This window comes from Phascolarctos cinereus, unplaced genomic scaffold (assembly GCF_003287225.1).
Source record: "Phascolarctos cinereus isolate Bilbo 61053 unplaced genomic scaffold, phaCin_HiC Scaffold_5;HRSCAF=322, whole genome shotgun sequence".
Taxonomy (NCBI): domain Eukaryota; kingdom Metazoa; phylum Chordata; class Mammalia; order Diprotodontia; family Phascolarctidae; genus Phascolarctos; species Phascolarctos cinereus.
The window spans coordinates 254,107,092-254,134,660 of NW_027555958.1; the positions used below are offsets into that span (position 1 = coordinate 254,107,092).

A 27,569-nucleotide genomic window follows, 5' to 3' on the forward strand; every position below is an offset into this window, starting at 1 on the left:
TCATATGCCCTGTGCCTACTATAGTACTATGTACACAGCAGGCCCTTAATAAATGTTTGTTAATAGAAAAAGTTCAAAAGAGCAGGAAGCAACTTAAGCAGAGCTGACCTCTGAGGCTAGCTACCCAGGAGGAAGAAACGCAACCTCCCCTCAGCCCTCCTTTGTTTCTTCGACTTCCTTCCTCCACAGCATGGCCCCCTGCCTGAACTCAGGCTGCTACTCTCTCAGGCTTCAGTGAGAGCTCCTGCAGGGCAGCAGTTTCAGATTGACCTTGTGTAGTGTTGGAATAGACTAGCACTGTGGGGGTCACTCACACTGAGCAAATAATTTAACCTCTTAGAATCTTACTTATAAAATGAAGGGTTAGACTAACTAAATGACCCTAAAGATCCTTTCCACATCTAAATCATATAAATTAGGTTTGGGGCATACTTGACACAGGTTGGCAATCCATTCTAGAAAAAAAAAAATAAGTAAAGGACAGGCAGAATAGAACCTTCATCTCTGATCAGATCCTAAGCCCTCCTGACTTTTTTCCCTTTCAGGGAAGATCAAAAAAATCCCCGCTCCCCCTGACCCCGCTTCTGCCTACCTTAAAACATATGGTAAAATCAGCTCATCATTCAGGCATCTGGTACCATGAGGATGGAGAGATCTGGTACCTCCAGTCCTAATTCCCTCTAGGGGTCCACAAACTAGGGCCCCAGGACCAAATATGGCCTGTAGCCCGTTTTTGTACTTCAGAAGCTACTTTTTTTACATGTAAAAATAAAGTTTAATTTAAAACGTAAAAGCAGTTCTTAGCCTGGCAGTACAAAAAATGGGCACCAGGCAGACTCCTGCCCTATACTATTCTGTATATACTTTAGCATAAATCTTGGAGGTTCTATCTCTAACAGGTGACCTGGCTATTATCCATTAACAGGCAAAACCACCCTCTAATACAAGGGTTCTTAACTTGGGATCGATTAACTTTTAAAATAAATATATTTTGATAACTTCATCTCAGTATAATTGGTTTCCTTTGTACATTTAAATATTCTGAGAAGGGGTCCATGACACCAAAAAGGTTATGAACTCCTGACCCAAAGATACCCAGAAGTTGTGAAAAGACTTAGAAGGCTGCCCAGGGAGGCGCATTCTTTACCCAGGAAAACTGTGTCCTGGGATGCACATTCAAGTTTATACCCCTATTATTCTTGCCATTTCCTTTGGTTTGAATTCACCTGAGATCTTGGGAGAGTTATACCTTCCAGTATTCAAGGACTGTTCTAAAAAAGCTACCCGGATTGGAGAAGGGGGAATTGACTTTTCCCCTTGGAGTTGGGAGTCACGTATCCTTATCTTTCTGTGAGTTCAGACTTAAGGCAGCAACTTTGCTAGGTGGGAAGAGGCTTGAAGCCCTCCCCCTTCTTTGCTTGTGTTTTACCCTAAGAGCTTTTCATCAAACCCTCAAAGTTTGTATGGCTCCACCTTAATGGTTATGTTCTACCGAAACTAGGTTTCCTTCTGCAGAAATCTCCAATATTGCTGACTTTTAGAAATTACTGTAGTACTTTGAATAGGATGAAAACATAAACTTCTGGGGCAGCTAAGTGGTGCAGTGGATACAGCACCAGCCCTGAAGTCAGGAGGACCTGAGTTCAAATCCAGCCTCAGACCAAACACTTGACACTTACTAGCTGTGTGACCCTGGGCAAGTCACTTAATCCCAATTGCCTAAAACAAAACATAAACTTCACTTCCAAAAGCGTTAGATTATTTTCCTTCAAGTTTTAAGCTTTTTCTAAAAAACTGACATCCTTGAAGAACTAAGACTTTCAAGGCCCATCTACCCAGATTTTGGCACCTTTAGTCCAGAAATAAGGAAACTTGTTTTGCTTGACTATATTTGTTACAAGGCTTTGCCACCCCTCCCCCCTTTCTTTTTCTAATGGACTTAGGTGGGGTAAATAAATGTTTGTTAACTGAAAAAACTGAATTAAATAAAAAATAATTAGAACATAAGTCCAACAGTGACTGTGCCTGAGAAGAAAACAGTTTGGGATGGTGATCTGATCTGAATTAGAAATACATCCAAATGAGATTAAGTAGGACTAGACGAGAAAGCAAGAGATCCAAAATCTAAGGTGTGTTTTCAAGTCCACTGGAGACTATCAAAGATTGATAATTAATGCTGATTCCGCATCATTTAATATTTATGTCACGTTCACTAGAGATACATGATAGGAAAGAGAAATACATTAAATTGTTATATAAGTAAATAATATTATCTTAAGTACTGTAGTGTCTAAGGCACTTTCTGTCGTGTCAACCGCTAACTAAAAGAGAATGCTTGCCTCTCAATGTTCCTTACTAGAAAATTAACTAGGGCATCATTATCTTTCTATTAATAGCTCATGTTATACCCCAAACATTCCTTTGAGCAAAGCACCAACTTCCCAGTGTATGATTTACTCAACCCCTGAATCTTCTGACAATAAATGGTGAGTGTACAAGCCCAGGCACATAAGCCAATGCCCTATTTTCCTTTGTTGTTCTTTACCCCGTTCTTGTCCCCAAATCATCTTGGCCAGGAAACCACTGAAAGAAAACTAGCTTGAGTCTCCATGCTCTGCTGGACAAAGAAGACTGCTAAAGAAGCAGTCCTGCAACTCAGATGGAAGCTTTGAGGAATTCAGAGAGTAGAATCCAGCAAGAACAGACCAGTTCATCGACACAGTGTCCACAGAACATTCTGAATTTTTAAAAAAGTCATGTGATGGAAAGAAGCCTAGGATAGGAATGAAGGCACCCGAGCTTGAATCTGGGTTGCACCATTATGTTTCTGGGTGGTGGAGAGCTGGGATGACTTGTAGCTACCTTAACATTCACCAGTGACCATCAATGTTAAGCTGCAGAACAGAAGGTGAGAAAGCAGATTTTATGTTCATATGATCATTCTTGTTTATTGAGGTCTGTTTATTCTCAATGATGCTTTTTCCTTCAAGTAAACAGAGCAGGCATAAATATCTATAATAAATTTATTGTCTTACAAAAATCATTGTCTAGAAATATGGGGATACAAGAAAAGATGTTTGCAGTCAAGTGCCTGGTGGTCAGCAGCCAGTATGATTCATAAAGGGGATGGGATGAAATAAGAGATTCCATACCCACATGACAAAACCTTCATAACTCATGTTAAAGCTTTAAACCCAAAATATGAGTCATGTTCTCAAGCCCATTGCAGAAGATCAAAGATTTATAATTAACACTGATTCATCATCACTGAATATTCATCATACCACTTTCACTAGAGAGGTACATGATATGAAGCGCAGTCAAAAATTAATACATTAAATTGTTATATAGGTAAATAATATATTTAACATTGTCTTAGTACTGTAGTGTCTAAGGCACTTTCTGTAATGTCAAATTATTTAACTATTAACCAAAAAGAGAATGCTAAATATTCACTGTAACACTGTTTAAAAGGGAGAAGGGAAAGGAAAGGATTCATATTCACTGGCATGTTAACATTCAGGAAAACAGGTATCCAATGCTGAGCCTCTAAACCACTGACAAACTTGGAACAAGCCTCAGATGTAAAAAACCAATGTTCCCCTTTTGGGCTCAAAAGTCATGGCTGGAATTCAAGGTCAGCACCAGAAGCTGCAGGGCCTTTCACAAATCTCTGCTCTGGAGTGCAGAGGCTGCTTACTCGTAAGGAGTAGGAAGCACTAGCAGACACAGGATTCTGGAGACTCATCTAGTAGCAAATAAGTTAATTTTGACTTGGAAACTACTCAGCTGCAAAGTTTTAACTGCCCTTCTGCACAGACCAGATCTGACCAAGAAGAGTCCCCAAGTATAGATTCCAGGTGTTATACCCAGAGCAGCTGGGCTATCCACGAGGGGCTGCTGCAAGTTAACCAATGTGAAGGCTACTCTCCCCACCCCATGCTGGTCCTTTTAGTACTTCCAAAGCCCTTTTCACAGTTTGCTCACTGATATAGTGTTGATCACAATATGAGAATAAAATGAAAGCTACAGGTACAATTTGGTCTTCACAATGTTCTAAGGGACTTGATACAGCTGAGAAGCCACGGGCCACATGAACATAGGAGATGCTAAGTTACCTGTCTGTACAACAGAAAGCATGCATAATAACAACCATGGGTCTGCCCCAATAAAAGTATCTGGGAATGAAGGGTCTGAGGTTTCCGTTAAAAAAAAAAAAAACAAAACTCTTCAGACAGCATTTTATGAAATGGCCTTCCAAAGAATATTTGGAAAATAGATGCATTGAACAGATAATCCTGTTTAATATATATATGTAAATATATATATAAAAAAAAGAGCATTTGTACCTATATTTGAAGCAGGGTATATTATGGGGAGGCTAGAGAGCCTTAAGACATAGTTGATCTTTCAGTAAATAACCTTATAATTTGCCCATTTCCTCTGCTGATTAGTGGCCACAAGGCAGACTGGTGGTCAGGGAAGTCCTCGTTTACCCCACAGTACCGCAGCTGGCTTCTGGCCCTCTCTCTACTCCATGGGTGCAGGTGGCATCTCATTGACATCACTGGTTTTGCTTTCTGTGTCATCATCTGACAGTTCAAGGGATGCTCCCTCAATATGTAGCTGGCGCCTGCTGGATCGACTGGAAGAGAAGGTGATTGGGCCTCCCCTCCTGGGTGGAGAACGGAAAGAACCATTAAAAGGACCAGAAATGTGGCCATGCGAAAGCGGGGACCTGTGGTTTTCGTCTGTCCTCAGGGCACTAGAACTTGCTGCTTGTTGGCTTGGGGTCTAGACACACACACATACACACAATCATTCCAGCCAATTCAGAGAAAAATGTGTCTCCTCAAGGGAAATGCCCTGGAACCTATGCTGAGTCCACACACTGGGACAGGAGGACCAAATAAATCAATGTCACGTGAAGGCACATGACTAAGTATAAAGAAGTGGTACCAGTCTAAATTTGTGTGTGTGTGTGTGTGTGTGTGTGTGTGTTTGGGGGGGAGAAGATCAGGGAAGAAACAGGACAAACAGTCTAAAGTTTTGGCTATGATGGATAACCTGTACGGCAAAAAGCATTATTCTTAATAAGAATGTATTAGTAAGCTGTTGCTTAGTAAGTCATTCCTTTTCTCTCCCTGGGCATGCAAAATTCACTATGAAGACAGGTGACTGGCAGTGCTGTGACAACATCTGCTTAGCTAAGCTTGGAGCAGACACTGTAAAATAGAGGCTACCAACTAACATTCCTTTTATCTAGTCAATGAACCCATCCCTACTATGATCCGAGAGGACATTCAACTTATGTCCATATTCAATTGTTCTAGAAGATTACCAAACTGGAAGGACAAACTACAAGATCTCTTTCTCATTCAATCTTACCAGGATATGGGTTAAAAGACGCTAAACTGAACAATGGAGGCATCTTGAACAGATGAACAAGGACCAATGGCTGTCAAGTCAGAGTGCCTTCACCTCTGTAGGCCTCAGATGGACCAGGGCTTCCTGCCCTGATGTAAGGTTACTTGTCAAATCTTAAACAATCAACTCCAAGGCTGCCTGACATAGAGCTGTGGACCTTAGGGTACTGCAGAGTCCATGAGTCCATAAATGCACTCAGTATCATCATTCTGATTTCCCACAAAACACTCAGTGACATTTGGTATAAAAATCAATGTACATCTTACATATTTTATTATGTACATATTGTGTAATATGTATTATGCCTTATGTCTTTTTTTTCCAAACATGAGTGGATGTTGTGATCAGTAAAATACAAATTACTTTAACAGCATTAAATCCCACCAGCTTTCTGCCATTGTGTTATCTCAAATGATAGTTGTACCATCAGTATCATAAGGGCAGCTAGGTGGTGCAGTGAACAGAGTCCTGGACCTGAAATCAGGAAAACTCATCTTGAATTCAGATCCGGCTTCAGACACTTACTAGCTGTGTGACCCTGGACAAGTCACTTAACTCTGTTTGCCTCAGTTCCTCATCTGTAAAATGAGCTGGAGAGAAAATGGCAAAGCACTTTGCCAAGAAAACCCCAAACAGGGTGGTGAAGAGTCAGACATGACTGAAACAATTTAACAAAACTATCAATATCATAGAGGGGGTCCGAGAAATTTTTGAAGTTGAAATGGAGTGGTTCAACTAATAATGATTAGGAGCCACTGACAGTGAAGAAAGGTGGTGATTTCAACTGCATATTAAAAAGCTTCAATTCAAGTCTCTTACTACCTGTGTGACTTTGGGCAAGAATGGCTCTGCCTACCTCATAATGGCTATTGAAAGAATCAAATGAGATAACAGGGATTTATAATCATAAAGTACTATGTAAGGAAGTTTATCATTACTAAAACATCAAAGGATTATTTAAATTTTGTAGAAATATGTTGTATCAAATCCTGCTTAAAAGGAGTAGACCGCTAGGGTGCTTGGAAAGAAAGCCTAAATAGCAGTCAGGCATTTCAACTATAATGGTCTCAGATGTAGGCTTATCTTAGTCCAAGTCAGGCCAAATAAGGCTCTCTGGACAGATGATGTCAATTTTTCATGTGCATCTTTGGCTGATGGCATTAGAACAAACAGAAGTAACTAAGTACTTCCTGCTGTGAAAGCCTCCCTGCCCAAGATCCAGAATAAAAAGCATCACACCAGTGACAACTATTGCCCTACAGCCTGAACGCAAAGGTGTCTGCCCATTTCACATTTGTGAAGTTTAACATATACACTTTCCAGAGAAGTACATTAAGTCTCATATTTGCAAAGGCTCTTGGTTTATGTTCCCCTTACTTTTTCTTTTCTTTTTTTAAATTAATTTATTTTTAGTTTTCAACATTTATATTCATAGGATTTTGAGTTTTAAATTTTCTCCCCCTTCCTCCTCCCCAAGACAATGTGCAATCTGATATAAGCTCTACATATACATTCCTATTAAATGTATTTTCACATTAGTCCTGTTGTAAATAAAAATTAGAACCAATGGGAGGAACCATGAGTAAGAAGAAACAAACAAAGCAACAAAAAGAAAGCAAATAATATGCTTCCATCTGCATTCAGACTCCCAAGTTCTTTCTCTGGATGTGGATAGCATTTTCCATTATGAGTCTTTTGCAGTTGTCTTAGATGCTTGCATTGCTGAGAAGAGCTAAGTCTATCAAAGTTAGTCAATGTTCTCCTGGTTCTGCTCACTTCACTCAGCATCAGTTCATACAAGTCTTTCCAGGTTTTTCTGAAGTCCACCTGCTCATCATTTGTTATAGCACAATAGTATCCCACTACATTCACATACCACAATTTGTTCAGCCATTCCCAAATTGATGGGCATCCCCTCAATTTCCAATTCTTTGCCGCTACAAAAAGAGCTGCTATGTATATTTTTGTGCATACGGGTCCTTTTCCCATTTTTATGATCACGTGGTATTGTTGGGTCAAAGGGTATGCACAGTTTTATAGCCCTTTGGGCATAGTTCCAAATTGCTCTCCAGAATGGTTGGATCAGTTCACAACTCCACCAACAATGCATTAGTGTTCCAATTGTCCCACGTCTTCTCCAGCATTTATCATTTTCCTGTTTTATCATGTTGGCCAATCTGATAAGTGTGATGTGGTACCTCAGAGTTGTTTTGATTTGCGTTTCTCTAATCAATAGTGATTTAGAGCATTTTTCCATATGACTATAGATAGCTTTAATTTCTTTCTCTGACAACTGCCTGTTCATATCCTTTGACCATTTATCAATTGAGGAATGACTTGTATTCTTATAAATTTGGCTCAGTTTTATTTTATTTATTACTATTAATTTATAATTATTTTAGAAATGAGGACTTTATCAGAGACAGTGGCTATAAAAATTCTTTCCCAGCTTTCTGCTAATCTTGGCTGTGTTGGCTTTGTTTGTGCAAAAACTCTTCAATTTGATGAATCAAAATCATCCATTTTGCATTTCATAATGTTCTCTACCTCATTTGGTCATAAATTCTTCCATTCTCCATAAATCTGACAGATAAACTATTCCTTGCTCTCCCAGTCTGCTTATAGTATCAGCCTTTATATCTAAATTGTGAACCCATTTTGACTTTATTTTGGTATATGGTGTGAGATTTGGGTCTATGCCTAGTTTCTGCCACACTCGAAAAATTTTCCAGTTTTCCCAGCACTTTTTGTCAAATAGCGAGTTCTTATCCCAAAATCTGGGGTCTTTGGATTTATCAAACAGTAGATTACTACAGTCACTGACTGCTATGTCTTGCATACCTAACCTATTCCACTGATCCAGCACTCTATTTCTTAGCCAGCACCAAGTAGTTTTCATGATTGCTGCTTTATAATGCAATTTAAGATCTGGTATGGCTAGGCTACCTTCCCTTGCATTTCTTTTCATTAATTCCCTTGATATTCTGGACCTGTTGTTCTTCCAGTTGATTTTTATTATTTTTTCTAGCTCTATAAAATAATTTTTTGGAAATTTGATTGGTATGGCACTGAATAAGTAAATTAATTTAAGTCCCCTTACATTTTCTTAAACCTGGAAATATTGCCAGAACTTTCTTTCTTTTTTTTTTTTTTGGCTAGGCAATGGAGTTAAGTGACTTGCCCAGGGTCACACAGCTAGAAAGTATTATGTGTCTGAGGCCAGATTTGAACTCAGGTACTCCTGACCTCAGGGCCGGTGTTCCATCCACTATGCCACCTAGCTACCCCTTGCCAGAACTTTCAAAAGCTTTCATGGAGTACAATGTGCTGGATGTATAATCTCTACACAAGATGGCAGCTACTAACATTAAGCCTGAATTTGAGAAGAGCCACCAATCCAAAATCCAAAACTATCTATGTGAACTGACCTCAGTCTGTTTTTCAGAGTGCTGACTTCCCGGCTCAGGCCTTCATTGGCTTCTATGGCATCATCCAGTTCACGCTGGAGTTTGCGCCGTGAGGCATTGGCACGTGTGGCCTCTTCTTCAGCTTCTTCCAGCTGACGTTTGAGCTGCTTCATTCTGGCATTGGCCTTCTCCATCTGATAAGTAAAATTCATCACAGGAAAATCACCAAGTCTGAGTAGGAGTAATGAAAAAGTGATCATCTCTCACATGCCGCCTCATTCTGAACTTGAATTGGAAAGGGAAAGGGATTAAGTTAGTAGGGCACACAAAATTAAATCTGCCTCACAACCCCTATGTCACCCACACCTTGGGGAACTCAGGCTAGAACACAAGCTAGGAGACTCCAGAGATCTCTTAATAGGATTTTGTTTTCAGACAAAAAAGGACGAGGCAAAAGCTTCAAAGTTACTGGTCTACTTACCTCAGGTTGCTATGAGGCACTGAGTATTGACAGCAACTATGAAAGGCCTTGACTGACTATAAATCGTTATTATTACTGCCACAGGACAGGGAGGAGAGAGCTAAGATTTGACCACTTACATCAGACCATAAGAATTCATGGCATTAATGCTTTGAAAAAATGGAAACTTGAGTTCTGATATGAGGTAAAGAACTCATTTGGTATCTTCTAGTTCAGAAATCCTGAGGTAGGATCATATTTATAATCACTGCATCTTAATATTTTTGATTTATTGATGCCTTTTTAACATCATTCTCAATGCTATAAGAAAAGCTGAGGTAAGCAGAACTAATGAATCCACTGAGCACATATGACAGTTTGTGCCTTGCCTTTCTTCTGCGAGAAGGAACGTATGACTGTTTCATCATCAGTTCTTGAGTCAAGATTGGTCGCCGTATTGATTTGCTGACTTTGTCTTGTTTTACTTTACATAACTGTGGTTATCACCTTTTTAAAGTAAACACTTTTCTAGTTGCCCTATTAAGTTTCAGAACACCTTAGGCTTCTTTTGAATTTTTATGAAATATCAAAGCATATTGATACTGTGATGAACAGCTTAATTAATAAACTAGGGGCAGCTAGGTGGCAAAGTGGATAGAGCACCAGCACTGAAGTCAGGAGGACCTGAGTTCAAATCTGGCCTCAGATACTAGACACTTACTAGCTGTGTGACCTTAGGCAAGTCACTTAACCCCAACTGCCTAAAAATACAATAAACTGAAGAATCCCTCAACCAACCTGATGGGATAATAATTAGACACTGGATAAAGCAAATGTCAGTACACAAGGGACTTCTGCTGACTGACAAAGAGGATCAGCCATGCCTGAGGAGCCTATAAAAAAAAGGCAGGCCAGGCAAGCTTTGAGTTCTGGGTCCCCAGTCCAAAGTTCACTCTCTGTCCTTTCCCTTGTACCTCTTGCAGAGTGCAGCAAAGGAGGCGAGAAAGGACAGATTTTTTTTCCCACCACACACCCCATTTTCTTGTCTGCACAGGCCGTCCCCTGGGCTTACAGTGCTCTATTTCTCAGAATCCCTGGTTTCCTTTGAGGTTCGTCTTGGGTTCCCCCCCAACCCTCCCCAGCTGCCAGAGCCTTCCCCCTCCAAGGCTACCTTTTACTTAATTTATATGTATCTTGCAAGTCCCTATTTATGTACATGCTAACTTATATGAGAATGTAAGCTCCTGGCAGGCAGGGATTGTTGTCTTTTCTTTGTATCCCCAGTGTTTAACACAATACTTGGCACACAGTATGGTTAATAAGTACTTGTTGATGGTGAGGTTGACTGGTGATGTCAGGATGCCAGCTGAGCCCACAGCTGCAAATGACAACTCACACTAAGCGTGAGAGATGCTGTGCCCAGTGAGAAGCGGGCCTCGCCGATGCCTTACCCAGCAGGGAGAAGACAGCAGCACCCTACAACACTGCAAGTCTTGAGTGGCCTTGGTCACATGCGTCCACTTTGTGTGTACATCTCTGCTAGCAGCCTTTAGGAACTACTGGGGTAGAAGTTATGTTTTATTACTACTGTTCATGCTATGCTATTTTAGTAAATACCTTTGCCTCAAGATAATTGTGTCCTCTGGCTGATCAGAAGAAAAAGTAAACAGCAAGATGCATACTCCTGAGTTCTAGTTTCAGGGCCTTTTGAGGCCAGAATCCCTTGACCTAAGACCCATGAATGCAGCTGGAGGGTTAGTTCTAAGGGGGCACTATACCCTTAGGTTTCTGTCAGATTTCCTGGAAATCTTTAGAGCTTTTAAACAAAGTAATAAAACCAGCCTGAAAAGACCTGACTAGGATGAGCAGAAGCCATCCTCAGGCTCTTGTTGACCTTCTTCATCGAAGAGAGCACGGCTTCTCAGACTGGTCTGGAAGCTGGAGAGGGCTGCTGCTTATTCTCTGAGCTCACTCCTTTTGTTGGAAGGGCAATAAAAGACAGAAAGGTAATGAAGTCTGTCCTGGAGTTGGGGAAAAACAAGTCAGCCTCCTAACCCATTCCCTTCCAACAAAAAGATTCCTGGTGAGCAGAAATCCTCATTGCATCCAAAGAGATAATGAGAAAGTTAACAAAGCAAGAGAAGCTACCATCAGGCTGGAGGATCATGGGGAATTCAATTTCCATCAGGACACTCCTTGAAGTCTTTAAAAAATAAAAAAAAAAAGCTCAGGAGTATACCCACGGTGAACTGTGATGAAACATTTTGGAGCATGGTTTTATTTAGTTTCTTTGCCTCTTCTTGCTCATCATTTCAATTAGGTTCTTAGATGGTCATTAAATATTTACACCTGACAAGGTTGTTGGTGGGGAAAGTGTTTTGTATACTTTGAAGTTTTATATAAATAAACCTCAATTTTTCATGTGTGTTTTCACATATATAGAAAACATTTCCAGTGCCTAGCACAAAGTAGGAGCTTAACAACTGCTTGTTAAGGTGACTTTTCATCAAGGTGGGTAATTCCCTTCACCAATACAGATCACAATTTTTATAATGAGGTAAACTGTTGCTGGAAAATGTATTACCCTATAACTAAACTAGTGATGAGATGATGAACTGAGCTGGAACTGGATCTTAAATTAAAGGTATATAGTTTGTCACTGGTCTTGTACTTTAAAGCCTTTTCAGCTGGAAGGCAATTAAAGTTTGCACTCTTCTGGCATCTAGTCACCTTCACATCACCATGGGGGTGATTGACAGCATGAGCAGATATTTATATTGCTGTTGTTATACAAAATATATGAGATGTCATCTCTATCCTCTAGAAGCTGAAGGTAATATAAGAGGTGGGCAACAGAAAAAAGGAAATTATTACAATTCAACATGGGGGTAGAAAACAGAAGGATAACAATGAACTGTCACCTTGTTACATCCGAAGGTCTTAAAAGCATTTTGTATGGAGGTGAACTATATCCAGATGAGTAAACCACCATCTCCTTTTTATGGCAATGGCTTCCAACATGAATGATCAGACACCAGTCTAGGGAACAGTTTTAAAAACACTTTCTCTCTCACCACGAATATTTCTTTAACTTACCTGCTCTTTGTACTGATCTGCATGTCGACGTTCATCTTCTACTTGCATGAAAATCTCTTTTAACTTCTTCTCTGTCCGACGAACAAGTTTGTTGGCTGCTGCTCGTTCCCTGTGAAAATGACATACGTGTCCACACTGAAATTCTGTAAACAAGGTTTCTGAGGAAGAGTTTTATTTTTTAACACTCCTTCAACCTAGATCTAGTTCTAGCTATGTAAAGCTCAAAGGAACCTCTCATTTGCATCCCACATGAAGGAAAACCATCTGAAATGTCTAAAATGGGTTCTTATTTAGAAAACATCTCTATTTGGCTAAGTCTTTTTTGGCCCATCCTAATCACCAGAGTTATACAAAAAAATTGGTAAATGGACAGCATTTGTCATTGAATCATTTCATCAAGCACTGAAGAGTGGACAAAAGGCTAGAGATCTGGGATTGAATCCTGGTAAGACATTTCCTTGCTGTGTGACCCTAAGCAAGTCTCTTTCAACTCTGTCTGCTTGAGTTTCCTCAGCTGTAAAATGTAGACAACAGCACCTATCTCCCAGGGTGGTTGTGATTTCCAAAAGAAATAATATTTGCAAAGTGCTTAGCACAGTGCCTGGCCCATGGAAGATACTATATAAATGCTTGTTCCCTTCCCCTTCCCAAATCCAATGATGCTACATTTATCCCTATAAAATTTTAAGTTGCATGCTTGGATTAAAACAAACAAAAAAATCTTACAAGTGCATGATAAGGAAGGTGTGGCCAGATAGCAGTTTGTCTGAAAATTATGGGGAAATTACAGGTTTCTAGTAAATTGCTAATCCAATCTTAGAATACATTAAGAGAAGAAACTGTCTGGGACCTTGTGGGGAGAGCATCTTGTTGTGTTGTGCCCTGGCACGACATATGAAGTATTAAAAAAAATTCTGGCTACCACATCTTAGGAAAGCCATTTGATGATTTGGAAAGCATCCAGAAGAGGGCAGCCAGGGTTACCCTGGAGATAAAAAAAAAACTTAGGGCAGACATGAGCTAACTTCAAGTATGTGAATTCTGTCATGTAGAAGAGAGATTAGACTTCCTCTGCCCGGCCCTGAAAGCACAACTAGAAGCAACGGGCAAAAGTTGTAAATAGGCAATTTTAGGTTTAATTTAAGAAAAAGCTTCCTAGCATTCAGAGCTGCATACAAGTTGATGAACTGCCTTGGAAGGGCCCACTTTCACTGATGTTGATGTCCAAGGTTGTACGACATGCGGTAGAGAGATTCTTGCTTTTGGGTGATTACCTGAGGAACGTTCCCACTCTGAAATTCCATGATGTAGCAAGCCATGTAAATTCCAATTTTATCTTGTTTAGTGGAATAACATGATATAGTGGAAATAATAAAGACAGCATTTTTATGGTGTTTTTAAGGTTTACACTGGGTTTTCCCCATTTGAGATGTAACCCTGGGCTTCAGTACTATTTGGACTTAAGTCAATTTACTTCTCTAGGCCTCAGTTTCCACATCAGTAAACAGGGTGGGGAGGAGGGCTAACTGAAATCCCTTCCAACTTTAATCTTTGCAAAAGCTTAGGAAAAACAACCCTACAGTTTTTTATAACTGGAAGTTTACTTTCGAACAATGACATAATAAAGCCAGGAATCCTGGGTTTGAGACCTAGGTTCTACTACTCGCTAAGTATGTGTAGTGCGGTAAGTCACTTATTTCTTCATGACCTTAGAGTCCTCTTGTAAAATGAGTAAGTTGCACTAGAAAATCTCTAAGGTCTCTTTTCCAGTACCCATATTTGGAGAGAAGATATCTCAAGGAAAACAAAGGCATTTTCTAAACTACAATTGTTCCATACTAGCAAGTTGAAGAACATAAATATTTAATATGTAAATACACATTTAAGGAAGTTGAATTCTAGGCAGAAATGGAAACTTGCTTAATGGACCCAGAAAATCATCCAATAATCAGCTTGGCTTAGATTTTGACTGACTCCTTATTACAATGAGTTGGTGGGAAAATGAAGGTACATTATTTAAGCTGATTCTTACTTGGCTTCTTGTTCGAGCTGCTCTTCCATCTGCCCAATCTTTGCTTCCAAAGCAGAGATGGTGGCCTTGAATTTAGACTTCACTGATCCCTCCAGCTCCTGCAGCTTGGCCTTCAGCTCTTTGCTCTGTCTTTCAAGCTGCTGACGGGCACTCTCACTTTTCTGGGCAGCACTGCGCTCTCCAGCCAGCTCAGAATTCAGAGTGTCCACCTACAGAGGAGGAAGAAGGACCACCACAGAAGCAGTCTTTCACCCCATTTGCTTAGAAAGTGAAGATTGAAGAGCAATCTTTGGTGACCAGTTTACCTGCAAAGTGGCCTTACGGAACCGGTCATTGAGGAGCTCCATGTTACTCTGCTCTTCCTCCAGTTCCTCCTCCAGCTGTGCGATACGAGCCTCCAGGCGCCGTTTTTCATCCAGTAAAGAGGATCTGAGAGGCAAAAGGAGAGAGAGTGCATCAACACAGTGATAAAGAGAGACCACTGAAAATGAAGCCAATCAGTCCTTTATGACAGCACTCTGTAAGTAGACTGTGACTATAGCCCCTTCTTTCCTCACTGACAAAATGAGAGGGTTGAAACAGATTATCTAAGGTCCTCTCTAGCTCTGAAATTCTATGACCACACCAAAACAATTTACACAATAACAACATTCTAGGGGAAAAAAAACTGCCAAAGACTTTAGAACTCTTATTATTAATGCAATGACACATCATGAGTCTAGAGGACCAAAGATCATTCAACTCCTGCCAAAGAGCTGATGGACTTAACGTCCAAAATAAAACATGCATATTTGGACAGAATGTAAGAAATTTTTTTTTCCCCTGCTGGACCATGTTTTTTTTTTTTTAAATTGTTAATTAGGGGAGGTCAGTGGGAGCGAAAGATAATAACTGGTATAATTTTTTTTTAAGTTCTATGGTTAAATTTTCAGTGTTAAAATAAAAATAGAGAATTCAATTAAATTAAAGTGATGGGGAAGGAGAAGACAAATCAGCTAAAGGGTCCTTCTATTAAGAGAAGTGATTTGAGATCTTTAAGTGAATGAACCTGGACCCTTAATAAGTTTGAAAAGGATTCTTTATGAAAAGTGAATACACAGGGACAATTTCCAAGTACTTTAGTTACCAAATCCTATGAATTTTTATAGATTAAAAAAACAATAGTTGCAATTTTGAGATTACTGTATAATGTAGATTTAATGTATTCTAATCAAATCAACTAACATTTATTGAGTGACCACGTACCAGGCACAATCCCCAAATGTAAGAGTGACGTATTTAGCACATTGCATTGGAACATTAATGACTGTCCTAGAGTCACAGAGCTACTTAGTAGCAGAGTGAAACCAGTATCTTGTCTCCGCAGTGGTTTTTCTGCATAAATGTACCATCAAACAAATCCAAACACAAATCATAGTTCCTGGGTTACCTACAGAATTATTCTTTCTAAGAAAGGCAAATACACTAACAGGCCTTATCAACTGGACTACCCAAATGAAAACAAGCTGTGTTTTGTCATTAGCTCCTAAACCTTTCCTATTAGGGAATAAGTATTTCACTTACTTCCCAGAAGCACTGTTGGCTATCTCATCAGCAAGTTCATCTCTTTCTTGTTCAGCATGTCGACGGGCTCTTTCAGAAGAAGCAAGTTCCTAAAAATGTTCAGATCGAGATATTTCTATTATTATTTGGGGGGTTACATCTTATTTTTTCCCAATTACATGTAAAAACAATTTTGAACATTCATTTTTAAAAATTGAGTCCCAAATTCTCTCACTCCTTCCCCCCCAGTTGATGGGCATCCCCTCAATTTCCAATTCCTTATCACCACAGAAAGAGCTACTATAAATATTTTTGTACAAATAGGTTCTTTTCCCTTTTTTTGATTAGACTGAGAAATTTTTAGACAGAGTTCTAGCATTGCTAAAATATTTTTCAAACAAGAAACCCAGTTAACAAATTTTGGCCCTCAGAAAATCAATGCATTCATATGTACTAAAAAACACACCATATACAAAAACCCATCCTGAAATCTATCTGAAAATGACCTTCCAAACAGCAGCCTATTAAGTAGCCAGAAATGATTACACTATTCAAAAGGAGGGTCAAGCCTACACTATTTATTTTAACAGTAAAATATGTAGTTTTCCTTTTTATTTGTCAAACTTGAAGAAATGAAAACGTCCCCAATCTATACAATATTACAATTGCAACAGTGAATGTATCTGCAGAGAAATGTACAACTATGGCTCCCACAGCAATGGTGACAGAGTTGTTAAGCATCTAACACTCAATCCTGGACAGCTCAACTAAAAATCACCATTGTTTTTTTAGCCAGATAATGTTTAACCTGTAATGAATATTGAAGAAAGATGCTACAGAAATTATAAATAAATAATGAGGTTAGAATATCCCCCTGTGCATAATGGGATTTCTTTACAGATAACACAATTTAGATCAATACTATACTTCCATGATGATGGAGATTATTATTTAAATGGAAACAAGATGCTACTGTCTGAAAAAAAAATGATGCCCTTCATCTGACCTCTTGTAGTTGAAGTATTTCTGCTTCAAGACTTTTTAATTTTTTTTCATTTTCCTTGGACTGAGCAAAGATCTCATCCCTCGATGCGCGAGCCTCTTCTAATTCACGCTGGTAGTCCTTCATTTGTGCCTGTTTTTTAAGAGGAGTATTTTGGGAAGCAATTTGGTGGTTAAAATGAATAGCATGAGAAAACCCCTAAAATAAAGTAGTAATAAAAGGGCAAAGGTTAAAATATTCCTTTCTAGATTACCAAATACTTTTTGCTGGTTTACTTTTACCAGAATAATGTCACCAAAGGCCTAAAAGCCTGGTAATGAGGAAATGGCATGGGGAGCCGGAAGCCTTACAGCTTTGCTCCTAGGTTGGTTTGCTGTATCTTCAATTGGGGATGAGCCCATTACACATGGTAGCAGGGATTCATATCTAAACAGGCATCAAATTTGTTTTTTTTTTACCAAGTAACTTGCCTGGTCTCCGTCTTTTATATGGGCAATCATGAGGACATTATATGGCATAGGCACAGTTTCTTTCTGTAATGAGCTAATAATAATTATTATGTATATTTTTTAATAATAATAATAGTTAACTAACACATAAACCTTTAAAGTTTGCAAAGTCCCTTCATGTATATTATCTCATTTAATTCTTACAACAATGAGGTTTTATCATCTCTATTTTAGAAATGAGGAAACTTAGGCCAAGAGAGGTGGGGAAGAGTTGCTCAGGGTCATATATCTGCTAAGAATGCTAGAAAGGACTTGTGCCCAAACCTTATCGACTTCCAGCCAGTTACTCTAGCTGCTGTGCCAGGCTGCTGTACACCTGGAAGAATAATGCTCTAACCAAAATGAGCCATCGACTGGTAGATAGCCTGGCTTCACATACCTGAAGTTTTCGAAGCTGTTTGATCACTTCGTCCCTCGCCTTATTTGCAGTCTCTATTTGTGCCTCAAGGTCCTTCAGGTCCATTTCCATTTTCTTCTTGGAAGCAACTGCAAGAGCTCTCTGTTTACGCTCATCCTCCAATTCTGCCTCAAGCTCACGCACCTGACGTATATTTATACTTGGTTAATAGACACACAGAGGATGGTTTCTCTCATATTTTACAATGGTTCTCATCAGCTGGGTAGATGGAATGGGTATAGAATGATAATTAGGACTCACAAGTAAAAAATGCGCTTCAGAGGGATTTTCTATGGCCTACCTGTTTAATCAGCAGCCTCTTCTTCTCTTCATTCTGTTCATCTCTGGTCTGCAAATCTCTCTCAAACTGGGCCTTCATGGCTTGCATATTAACTTCCAGACGAAGTTTAGCATCTTCTGTAGCCTGAAGTTCATCTTCTAGCTCCTCCAATTGTGTTTTCATTTCCTCAACTTGCTGTTCCAAGGCCCGTTTGGATTTTTCAAGTTCATGGACCTATGCCATGAGAAGTCACAGAATCAGAGATTTAGAGTCAGAAGGGGCCACAGAGGTCACTGAGTCAGCAACAGAATGATGGCAGAAGCCAGTTCCAGTCTACCTTCCTAGGTGTTTATTTCATGTTATTCCTCTGGCTCACTACTTCTTCTCTACCCTTAGCAGTCCATCTCCCATATCTCTGCCATTGCATAAGCTGCCCCATGTGCCTGGAGTGGGACACCTATCCCCACCTGCAGGTTCTACCTCTAGGTGAAGCCTTTCTTGCACCCCCTGACTCATTAGTACTCTTTCCCTTCCCAAATTATCATCTGCTTACATGAACTCATATATGTTTTGTTTTGGAATGTCTTTTTACAGTTATATATAACTGACAGGCCCTAAATTTGGGCATTTCAAATCAAATAAAGAAACCACAATATGGACTGTTTGTCACAATTTGTCTGTCCTGCTCTCCTATTTCACTGGATCCATGATGGAGACAGATAATTCCATGCAAACTGTTGCAAAGTTATTTAAGAAGCACCTGCGTTTGGATTTGATCTCTTCACAGGTTGCCAACTAAACAGACTACTGAGTATTTCATCTCAGAAGAGAGCTGCTTCTTACTGATGTGCTATGCTCAGGCTGATTTTTTTTTTGAAAGTTGTAACAACAATTAACAATAACAAATAATAATAACCTAAGGTTGAGGGTTAGTATTTACAAATTTTGGTTTAAAGATCTTCTTGTTGGGATGTAGATAACAGCAGGAGAAAATAGTGAGAGTCAAGAAAGGATGTTGCTTCTATTTAGAATTCTCTAGGTAGTCAGTCAAGAAACATTTATTAAACTCCTACCAAGTGCCAGGAACTGTGTGGGGATACAAAGAAAGGCAGAAGACAGGCCCTGCCCTCAGAAAGCCTGGAGACAAGAAACAAACAAATATGTATAAGCAAGCTATACATAAATAACAGAGAGAAGGTAGTGGAATTAAGAGGAGTGGGGCAGCTAGGTGGCACAGTGGATAGAGCACCAGCCTTGGAGTCACGAGGACCTGAGTTCAAATCTGGCCTCATTTACATAATACTCACTAGCTGTGTGTGACTGCGCAAGTCACTTTGCCTTACAAAAAAAAAATTAAGATGGGTTGGGAAAGTCTTCTGTAAGATGAGATTATAATTGAGATTTAAAGGAAGCCAGGGAAGTCAGAAGGCAGAGATGAAGAGTGAGAGTGTTCCAGGCATGGGGGACAACTAGAGAAAATGCCCTGAGTCGAGAGATGGAATGTCTTATTCGAGGAATAGCCAGAAGTCTTACATGACTGGAATGAAGAGTATGTGGTGAGGACTAAGATCTAAGGAGGAGACTAGGTTATGAAGGACTCTGAATGCCAAACAGAGGATTTTGTATTTGATCCTGGAGGCAACAGGAAATGACTGGGTTTGATGAGTAGGGGGTGACATGATTGGATGTGTCCTTTAGAAGAGGCATATTGGTAGTTGAACGGAGTTTGGGGATTGGAGTGAGGACAGACCTGAGGCAGGCAGACCCACTAATAAGCTGATTGCAATAGTTGAGATATGAGGTGATGAGGGCCTACACTGGAGCGGTGGCCATGTCAGAGGGAAAGGGGAATATTTAAGAGATGTTGCAAAGGTGAAATCAAGAGGTGCTGGCAACAGATTAGACATGGGGGGTTGGAGATGGTGAAGAGTTGAAGATGACACCTAGGAAGCAAGTCTAAGGGACTGGGAGCGTGGTGTTGCCTTCTACAGTAATAGGAAAGGTAGGAGAGGGGTAGGGTCTGGGGGAAAGATAGAGAGCTTTGTTTTGTACATATTGAGTTTAAGATATCTACTGGACATCCAGTAGATGTCTGGAAGACAGGTGGAGATGTGAGATTAAAGACTGACAGAAAGGTTAGGCAAGATAGGTAGATTTGAGAATAGTCAGAATAGAGATGATGATTAATCCATGAAAGTTGATGAGATTGCCAAGTGAAGTACTTATAGAGGGAGAAGAGAAGGGGCCCAAGGACAGAACCTTACTGGACACCTATGATTAGAGGATGTTATTTGGATGAGGATCCACCAGAGGAGACTGAGAAGAAGCGGTCAGATAGGTAGGAGAACCAGGAGGGAATGGTGTCCCAAAAAGAGAGAAGGGAGTATCAAGGAGAAAAGGGTGATCAAAAGTATAAAAGGCAGCAAAGAGGTCAAGGAGAATGAGTACTGAGAAAAGGCCATTGGACTAGGAGATCACAGGCAACTTTGAAGACAACAGTTTTGGTGGAATGATGAGGAAAAGAAGAAAGTGAGAAGAGAGAAAGTGGAGGCACCTATTGTAGACAGCCTCTTCAAGGAGTTTAGCTACAAAGGACAGAAGAGATACAGGACAACAGTAGTGTTGGAAGGATCAAGTGAGGGATTTTTCAGGATGGCGGAGACATGAGCACGTTTGCTAGGTAGTAGGGAAGGAGTCAGTAGACAGAGATAGAAAATATGATAGAGTAGGGAAAACAGAGGGGAAAATCCATTGAAGCAGATGGGATGGAATGAGATAACACGAGCAGGGAGAGAGGTTAGCCTTGGTAATGAGTAAGGATACCTCATCATGTGAGACAGGAATGAAGGAGGAAATAGTGGCAGAAGGCACAAGAGTAATATGAAATGAAAAAGAGGGGCGAAAAGAAAACTCATGGTAAATGGCCTCAATTTTTCCTGTAAAATACGAGGCAAAGTTCTCAGCTAGATCAACTCTAGTTCATGATCTGCAATAAATAATCAAGAAGTGCCTTACATAAAGCCTAACAATTTATCATAAACTTCTAGCTTCTTTATTTAGACCAGGAGTTCCCCACCCTTGGTCTACTTGAAGCCTGTGAACCCCTTCTAAGAACAGTGTTTCTTTTCTTTTCTTCTTCTTTTTTTTTTTTGTTGAGGCAGTTGGGGTTAAGTGACTTGCCCAGAGTCACACAGTAAGTGTCAAGTGTCTGAGGTTGGATTTGAAATCGGGTCCAACTGAGTCCAAGGCTGGGGCTCTATCCACTGCACCACCTTGCTGCCCAGAACAGTGTTTCTAAACGCATAAAACAAACTACATAGGATAACAAAGGAAGCCAATTATATTGAAATAAAGTTGTCAAAATATTTTTAAAAACCAAATCTTCAAGACACAAATTAAATTATTCCTGGATCTCTTTTCTTAAATTCACGTTCAACGTCCACAATGACTATGTTAGTTATTAAAAGCATTCAACTTTATATGAAAAAGGGGGTCTAGCAGTACCAGAACTTAAAACTATGCTACAGAGCAGTAATCATCAAAACAATTTGGTATTAGTTAAGAAATGGAGAGGCTGACCAGTGGAACACAATATATAGAAGCAAATGAACACAGTAGCTTAATGTTTAATAAAGTAAATCATCCCAGTTATTGGGGTAAGAAATTACTATTAAAAAAAAACTATTGGAAAAACTGGAAAACAGCCCAGCAGAAATGAGGTATAGATCAAAATCTCACATCATATATCAATATAAATACCAAATGTGTATATGACTTAGATACAAAGGGTAACAATAGCAATGAATTAAGGAAGCAAGGAAGAAATTACTAGTCATATCTATGGAGAACAGCAAGTTTCATAATAAGACAAGGAAGACAGAGGATTAAAGAAGGTAAAATGGACAACTGTGATATTACAAAATTAAAAAGCTTCTGCACAAATAGAACTAATGCAGCTAAAATGAAAAGCAGGTAAATGGGGTAAAAAAATCTTTGCAGAAAATATCTTTGATAAAAGTCTCATTTGTAAGTTATATAGGGAATGGATCCAAAATTTAAGACTAAGAGCCATTTTCCAATTGATAAATGGTCAAGAGATATCATCAGACAGTTTTTCAGAAGAAGAAATCCAAATTATCAATAACAATATAAAAATGCTTTAAATCACTAATAATTAGAAAAATGTAAATTGAAACAATTCTGGAATTCTACCTTCATACCTACTAGATTAATAAAGTTGATGAAAAAAAGAAAATGATAAATGCTGACAGGGCTATGGCAAAACAGGTACATTAATGCACTGCTGGTCAAGCTGCGAACTGGTTTAGCCATTCTGAAAGGAACATGAAACTATATCCTCAAAATGATTAAACTGCAGGCCCTCTCCTTAGTAATACCACTGACAGGTCTTAAAGAGATTAAAGAAAGGAAAAGGACATATATGAACAAAAATATTTATAGCAGCTCTTTTCTTGTGGCAAAGAATTGGAAACCAAGGGGAGGCCATCAATTGAGGAATGGCTGAACAAGCTATGGAGAATATGAATGTGAAGGAATACTGCTGTGCTATAAAAAATGATGAAAGTAATGGTCCCAGAGAAATCTGGGAAGACTTATATGAATTAATACAGACTGAAGTGAGTAGGACCAGGAAAATAATTTATAAAATAGTAATATTTTTACTATTTACTAATTAGTAAATTTACTAATAGCAATAGTAAAATTAGGTAACTCTGCAGGGCTTGGAATATAATATTACAGAGGGCAAAGAAGATACGATTATAGCCAAGAATCACCTACCCAACAAAACTGAGCATAATCCTTTTCAGGGGAAAAAAATGGACATTCAGTGAAACAGAGGACTTTCAAGCATTCTTGATGAAAAGACCAGAGCTAAATAGAAAATCTGACTTTCAGATACAAGACTCCAGAGAAACATGAAGAGGTAAACAGGAAAGAGAAATCACAAGAGACTTATTAAGGTTGAACTGTTTGCATTCTGCATGGAAAGATGATATCTGTAACTCATGAGTCCTTTGTCAATATTAGAGTAGTTGGAGGGAAAAAAAAATTATATGTATATGTGTATACATAAAAAGAGAAAGAGAGAGAAATAGAGGGCACAGGGTGAGTTGAAGATGAAGGGGTGATATCTGGAGAATAAAATTAAGGGGTGAGAGAAGATTTTACTGGGAGAAGGAGAAAGGGAGAGGTAGAATGGGGTAAATTATCTCACATGAAACAGTCAAGAAAAGGCTTTTACAGTGGAGGGGAAGTAGGGGAAGGTGAGAGGAAACAAGTGAATCTTATTCTCATCGGATCTGGCTTAAGGATGGAATAACATACACACTCAATTGGGTATGGAAATCTATCTTACCTTACAGGAAAACAGGGGGGCAAGGGGACAAGAGAGCAGGGGGATGATAGAAGGGAGGACAGATAGGGGGAGGGGTAATCTGAAGCAAACACTTCTAAGGAGGGACAGGGTCAAAAGAGAGAACAGAATAAATGGGGGGCAGGATAGAATGAAGGTTATAGTTAGTTTTTCACAACATGACTACCATGGAGGTGTTCTGCATGACTACACATGTATAGCCCATATCGAGTTGCTTGCCTTCTCAATGGGGGTGGGTAGGGAGGGAGGAAGGGAGAAAATTTGGAACCCAAAATTTTAAAAACACAAGCTAAAAAAAAATTGATTTCACACGCAACTGGGAAATAAGAAATACACGAAATGAGGCATAGAAATCTATCCTACCCTATAGGAAAACAGAAGGGAAAGGGAATAAGAGAAAGGAGGGAGAGATAGAAGGGAGGGCAGATTAGGAGAAGGGGTACTCAGAATGCAGGCCATCTTGGGGTGGGGGGAGGGACGAGATGGGGAAAAAATTTTGGAACTGAAAATCTTGTGAAAGTGAATGTTTAAAACTAAAAATAAATAATTAAAAAAAAAAAGAAAAGAAAAATCAGTAACTGATCCACACAGTGACAGATCATGATGAAATACATTAACCTACCTGACACAGAGACGATGGATTCCAGATAATAGACTGATATCAATATATCTACAGCTACATACTTATATCTATATGAATGATGAATCACTACCTCTCTGGCAGAAGGCAGGTAGCATGTTTCATACATAGATTGACATGGTCAAGGCAGGAGTTTGTTTTGCTTAACTACACATGTTTGTAAAAGGGGTTTGGTTTTCCCTTCTTTCTCAGTGGGGAGGGAGACGGTGGGAGAGATTTTTGGTGATTTAAAAAAAAAATACAACAACAGAACCCCATGTAGGTCCCAAATAGTGCCATCATGTTAGAAATAGGAAACTTACATTTTTTCCTACATCATCCTTTGAGCTCATCAAGTCTTCCATATCAGTGCGCAGCTGCTTATTCTGCCTCTCAAATTCCTCCTTTGCTTCTAATGCTTCTTCCAGTGCTCGGGCCAAGGACAAGGCTTTGGTCTCTTTTTCTCTTGCCTCTGCTTCGGCCCGATCTCTCTCTTCTGCATATCGAGCGGAAACATTCTTCTCTTCTGCCAGGAGCTGCACATATCAATACAATGAAAAATTTAACCCTAAAGTGTACTTCTATCACATTATTAACTGTTTATTGCACAAGTAATAGATTGAATATTGAATAACACAAATTATGAGATCCTTTATACTGTATCTCAAGTTTAGGAGACACAACAAGTTGCCTACTTGGTCAAACTTCTTCTGCTTTTTCTCTAAGTTGGAGACAATCTGGCGTTGATGATCCAGATCCACCATTAAGTCATCAAGCTCTTGCTGTAGACGTGTCTTGGTTTTCTCAAGCTTGTCATAAGCCAGCGCTTTTTCCTCTAAGCGTTGGCCCAGAGCCTCCATGTCTTTCAGCAACTTCTTCTTGTTCTCTTCCAAGTTTTCAATTGTTCCCAAGTCATCATCTACCTTTTTCTTAGTATCAGCCAACTAGATTTTATAAGGAAAAAGAGGTATTATTATTAAAGAGCCCAAATACTAATCAATAGCTGAAGAATCATAGTATTATAGAGGAAATATTTACTTTGAAGAGTATGAGGTAAGATTTAAATCTAAAAAGTCTGCATTTGTTTAACTGTATTATATATCAACTGCAAGCAAAATTTCAATGGTAATAGTCAAAATCTATAATTTATTTGGAGAATACAGTGAGTAGTCAATAATCTACAAATTTTAACTAAAACAAGATCTTATACAGTTCATAGATTCTGATGTGTTCATTTAAAACGCTCCCATCATTGTACCAAAATTATCTAGGTCAAAAAAAATGTGCTTAATTCTTAATTTAGCACAACCTAATTAACTGTCCCAAATGGTGCTAAAATAATTCAGCCTCCTCATGAAATGACTGGCTTAAGTGTTACATAGCCAGACCAATAACATTACTGTCTTAAAAAGAAAAAGCACAGCCCACCTGCGAATGCAGGACTAACACTTGTTTTTCCAGGCTCTTCCTGGCCTCTTCCTCCTCCTCCTGCTGCTCCTGAAGGTTGTTCTTCTCCTCCTCTAACTGCCTGATCCGGCTGCTAAGGTTCAGCTTTTGGCGCGTCTCTTCTTGTAGCAGCTCCTATGTTAGAAAGATCAATATGAAGTTATGACAAGCATCCATTGCTGAACTGTTAAGTTTAGAAAACTCTAATATACAAACCCATAACGAACCATATACTTTCTGTCTCAAACTGAGACCTACAAAATGTGTAACAGATTTAAAATACAGTCTCAAACAACATGAAGAACTGTCTGTAACTTTCTGCCTAATAACCATCCACTTCATTTTTACCAATATTAAAAAGTATCTCTGCAAAGCACTTAATTTCTAATATGCTATATTGTTTTTCTGTATTATGTCAAAGTTTAATTTCAAGACTAGACAATATGGATAATTTAACACTGATTAAATTTCAAATAAGAGGGTCACTTCCTGATGTTTTTATATCATGAAAAATACATCTCTACATATATTAGGTGCAAGATGATGGCTATAAAATTAGATCACAAAGTTCTTGGCAAAAAGGGTCCATAGAAGAAACTATAATTACAGCTACCAAGGACATTTCTTTGGAATTAAACAACTCCTTTCTATGATTATCAGCATCATATATTGTTAAAGACCTGTGAAAAAGAATGTGAGCGTGTAAGAGAGACAGAGACAGATAAAGAGACAGATATTCTCGAGATTATCTCTTGTAGAGTGTACTCATCCTATACAAAGCAAAAGACAAGTAAAATGAAGCGATATCAAGCAAACTAATTTTTTGGCAGATGTAATTCAAGGACTAGTGTGTAATCTATCTATATACTAAAACATAAGAGGAGAACTTTCATAAGGAGACTTTTCTTCCCACAAATGCACCTGTGTATCTTGTAGCTGTGACTCAAGACTGGCTGCATCCTTGGCAAATTTAATGCCCTTCTTTTCTGCTTCTTCCAGAAGGGTTGAGACATTATCCAACTCATTCTGCAGACAGGAATAAAAGTCCAAATTTAGCACAACAGTAACCAGGTTAAAAAAAAGTGTCAAAAATTACTGTATTCAAAATATACTAGATTCCCCATGCAAGAGTTATGAAAATATGGAAAAGAATTACACAGGATACCAGGCGTGAAGGGACTCTGATCTGCAATTATCAGAAGTACTGATAATTAAATCAGAGCCAGGAACCACATTGGTAAGCATCATTAATAGCAACCTACTTTTAAGAATAGGAATTTCACCTCCTAGAGGAAGAAAGTATGAACAGGAAACATCTTTTAAGTGTTAAAATATCAGTATTTACAACTAGTGACAGTCTTCACATCTCTTCCTCAAATGCACAGCACACCAATGGAGCATTTTTACATTGGTTAAAAAATAGGAAGTGCTATCACTGATTTGGGTTTAAAAAATGAAGGTTTTCTAACTTACCTGGAGCTTATTTGCTTTTTCAGCAAGTTCTACCCGCAGTCTCTCTCCTTCTGTGACCTTGGCATGTAGTTCTTGCACCTGGGCATCTAGTTTCTTTCTCTTGTGTTCAGATTCAGCCTTGACTTGCTGTAGTACCTTCACCTTCACAGGCCAACTCTTTGTTATCAGTCTCTAGACCTTGCTTGTTTTTCTCAAGGTTTACTTGAACTATCAGACAGAAAAAGCCCACATGAGTAGAAATTATTTCATAAATACAACTACTTTTTATAGCACTGTATGATGCTTTCACCAAGAAGACTGTTTTTTGAATATGTAGTCTATTTCTACATGTGAAGACATAGGTACCATGTGTCATATATATGTAGAAATTAAGCTAGGACCAGAAAATGCTACAAGATTATCTTTGGCAAGTGTGTCTCCTGCTTTGGATCTCCAAAGATCCCAGAGATCTCCAAGAAACCCAGTGAATATCCTCCCAAAGGG

At 39.0% G+C, this 27,569-nt stretch overlaps 1 protein-coding gene across 1 annotated transcript in view; it reads right to left on the reverse strand.

Moving 5' to 3' along the window:
- Nucleotides 1–3,009: 3,009 nt before the first annotated feature.
- MYH10 (myosin heavy chain 10) overlaps nucleotides 3,010–27,569 on the reverse strand; it is a 182,921-nt gene continuing 158,361 nt past the window's right edge. The window contains 15 exon segments of the mRNA XM_020966465.2: nucleotides 3,010–4,675; nucleotides 8,856–9,028; nucleotides 12,391–12,499; nucleotides 14,423–14,631; nucleotides 14,728–14,851; nucleotides 15,986–16,074; nucleotides 16,971–17,099; nucleotides 17,856–18,017; nucleotides 18,175–18,387; nucleotides 24,491–24,703; nucleotides 24,863–25,111; nucleotides 25,596–25,748; nucleotides 26,535–26,639; nucleotides 27,087–27,227; nucleotides 27,229–27,293. Of these exon segments, the coding sequence (XP_020822124.1) occupies nucleotides 4,531–4,675; nucleotides 8,856–9,028; nucleotides 12,391–12,499; nucleotides 14,423–14,631; nucleotides 14,728–14,851; nucleotides 15,986–16,074; nucleotides 16,971–17,099; nucleotides 17,856–18,017; nucleotides 18,175–18,387; nucleotides 24,491–24,703; nucleotides 24,863–25,111; nucleotides 25,596–25,748; nucleotides 26,535–26,639; nucleotides 27,087–27,227; nucleotides 27,229–27,293 (2,279 nt within the window). The 3' untranslated portion in view covers nucleotides 3,010–4,530.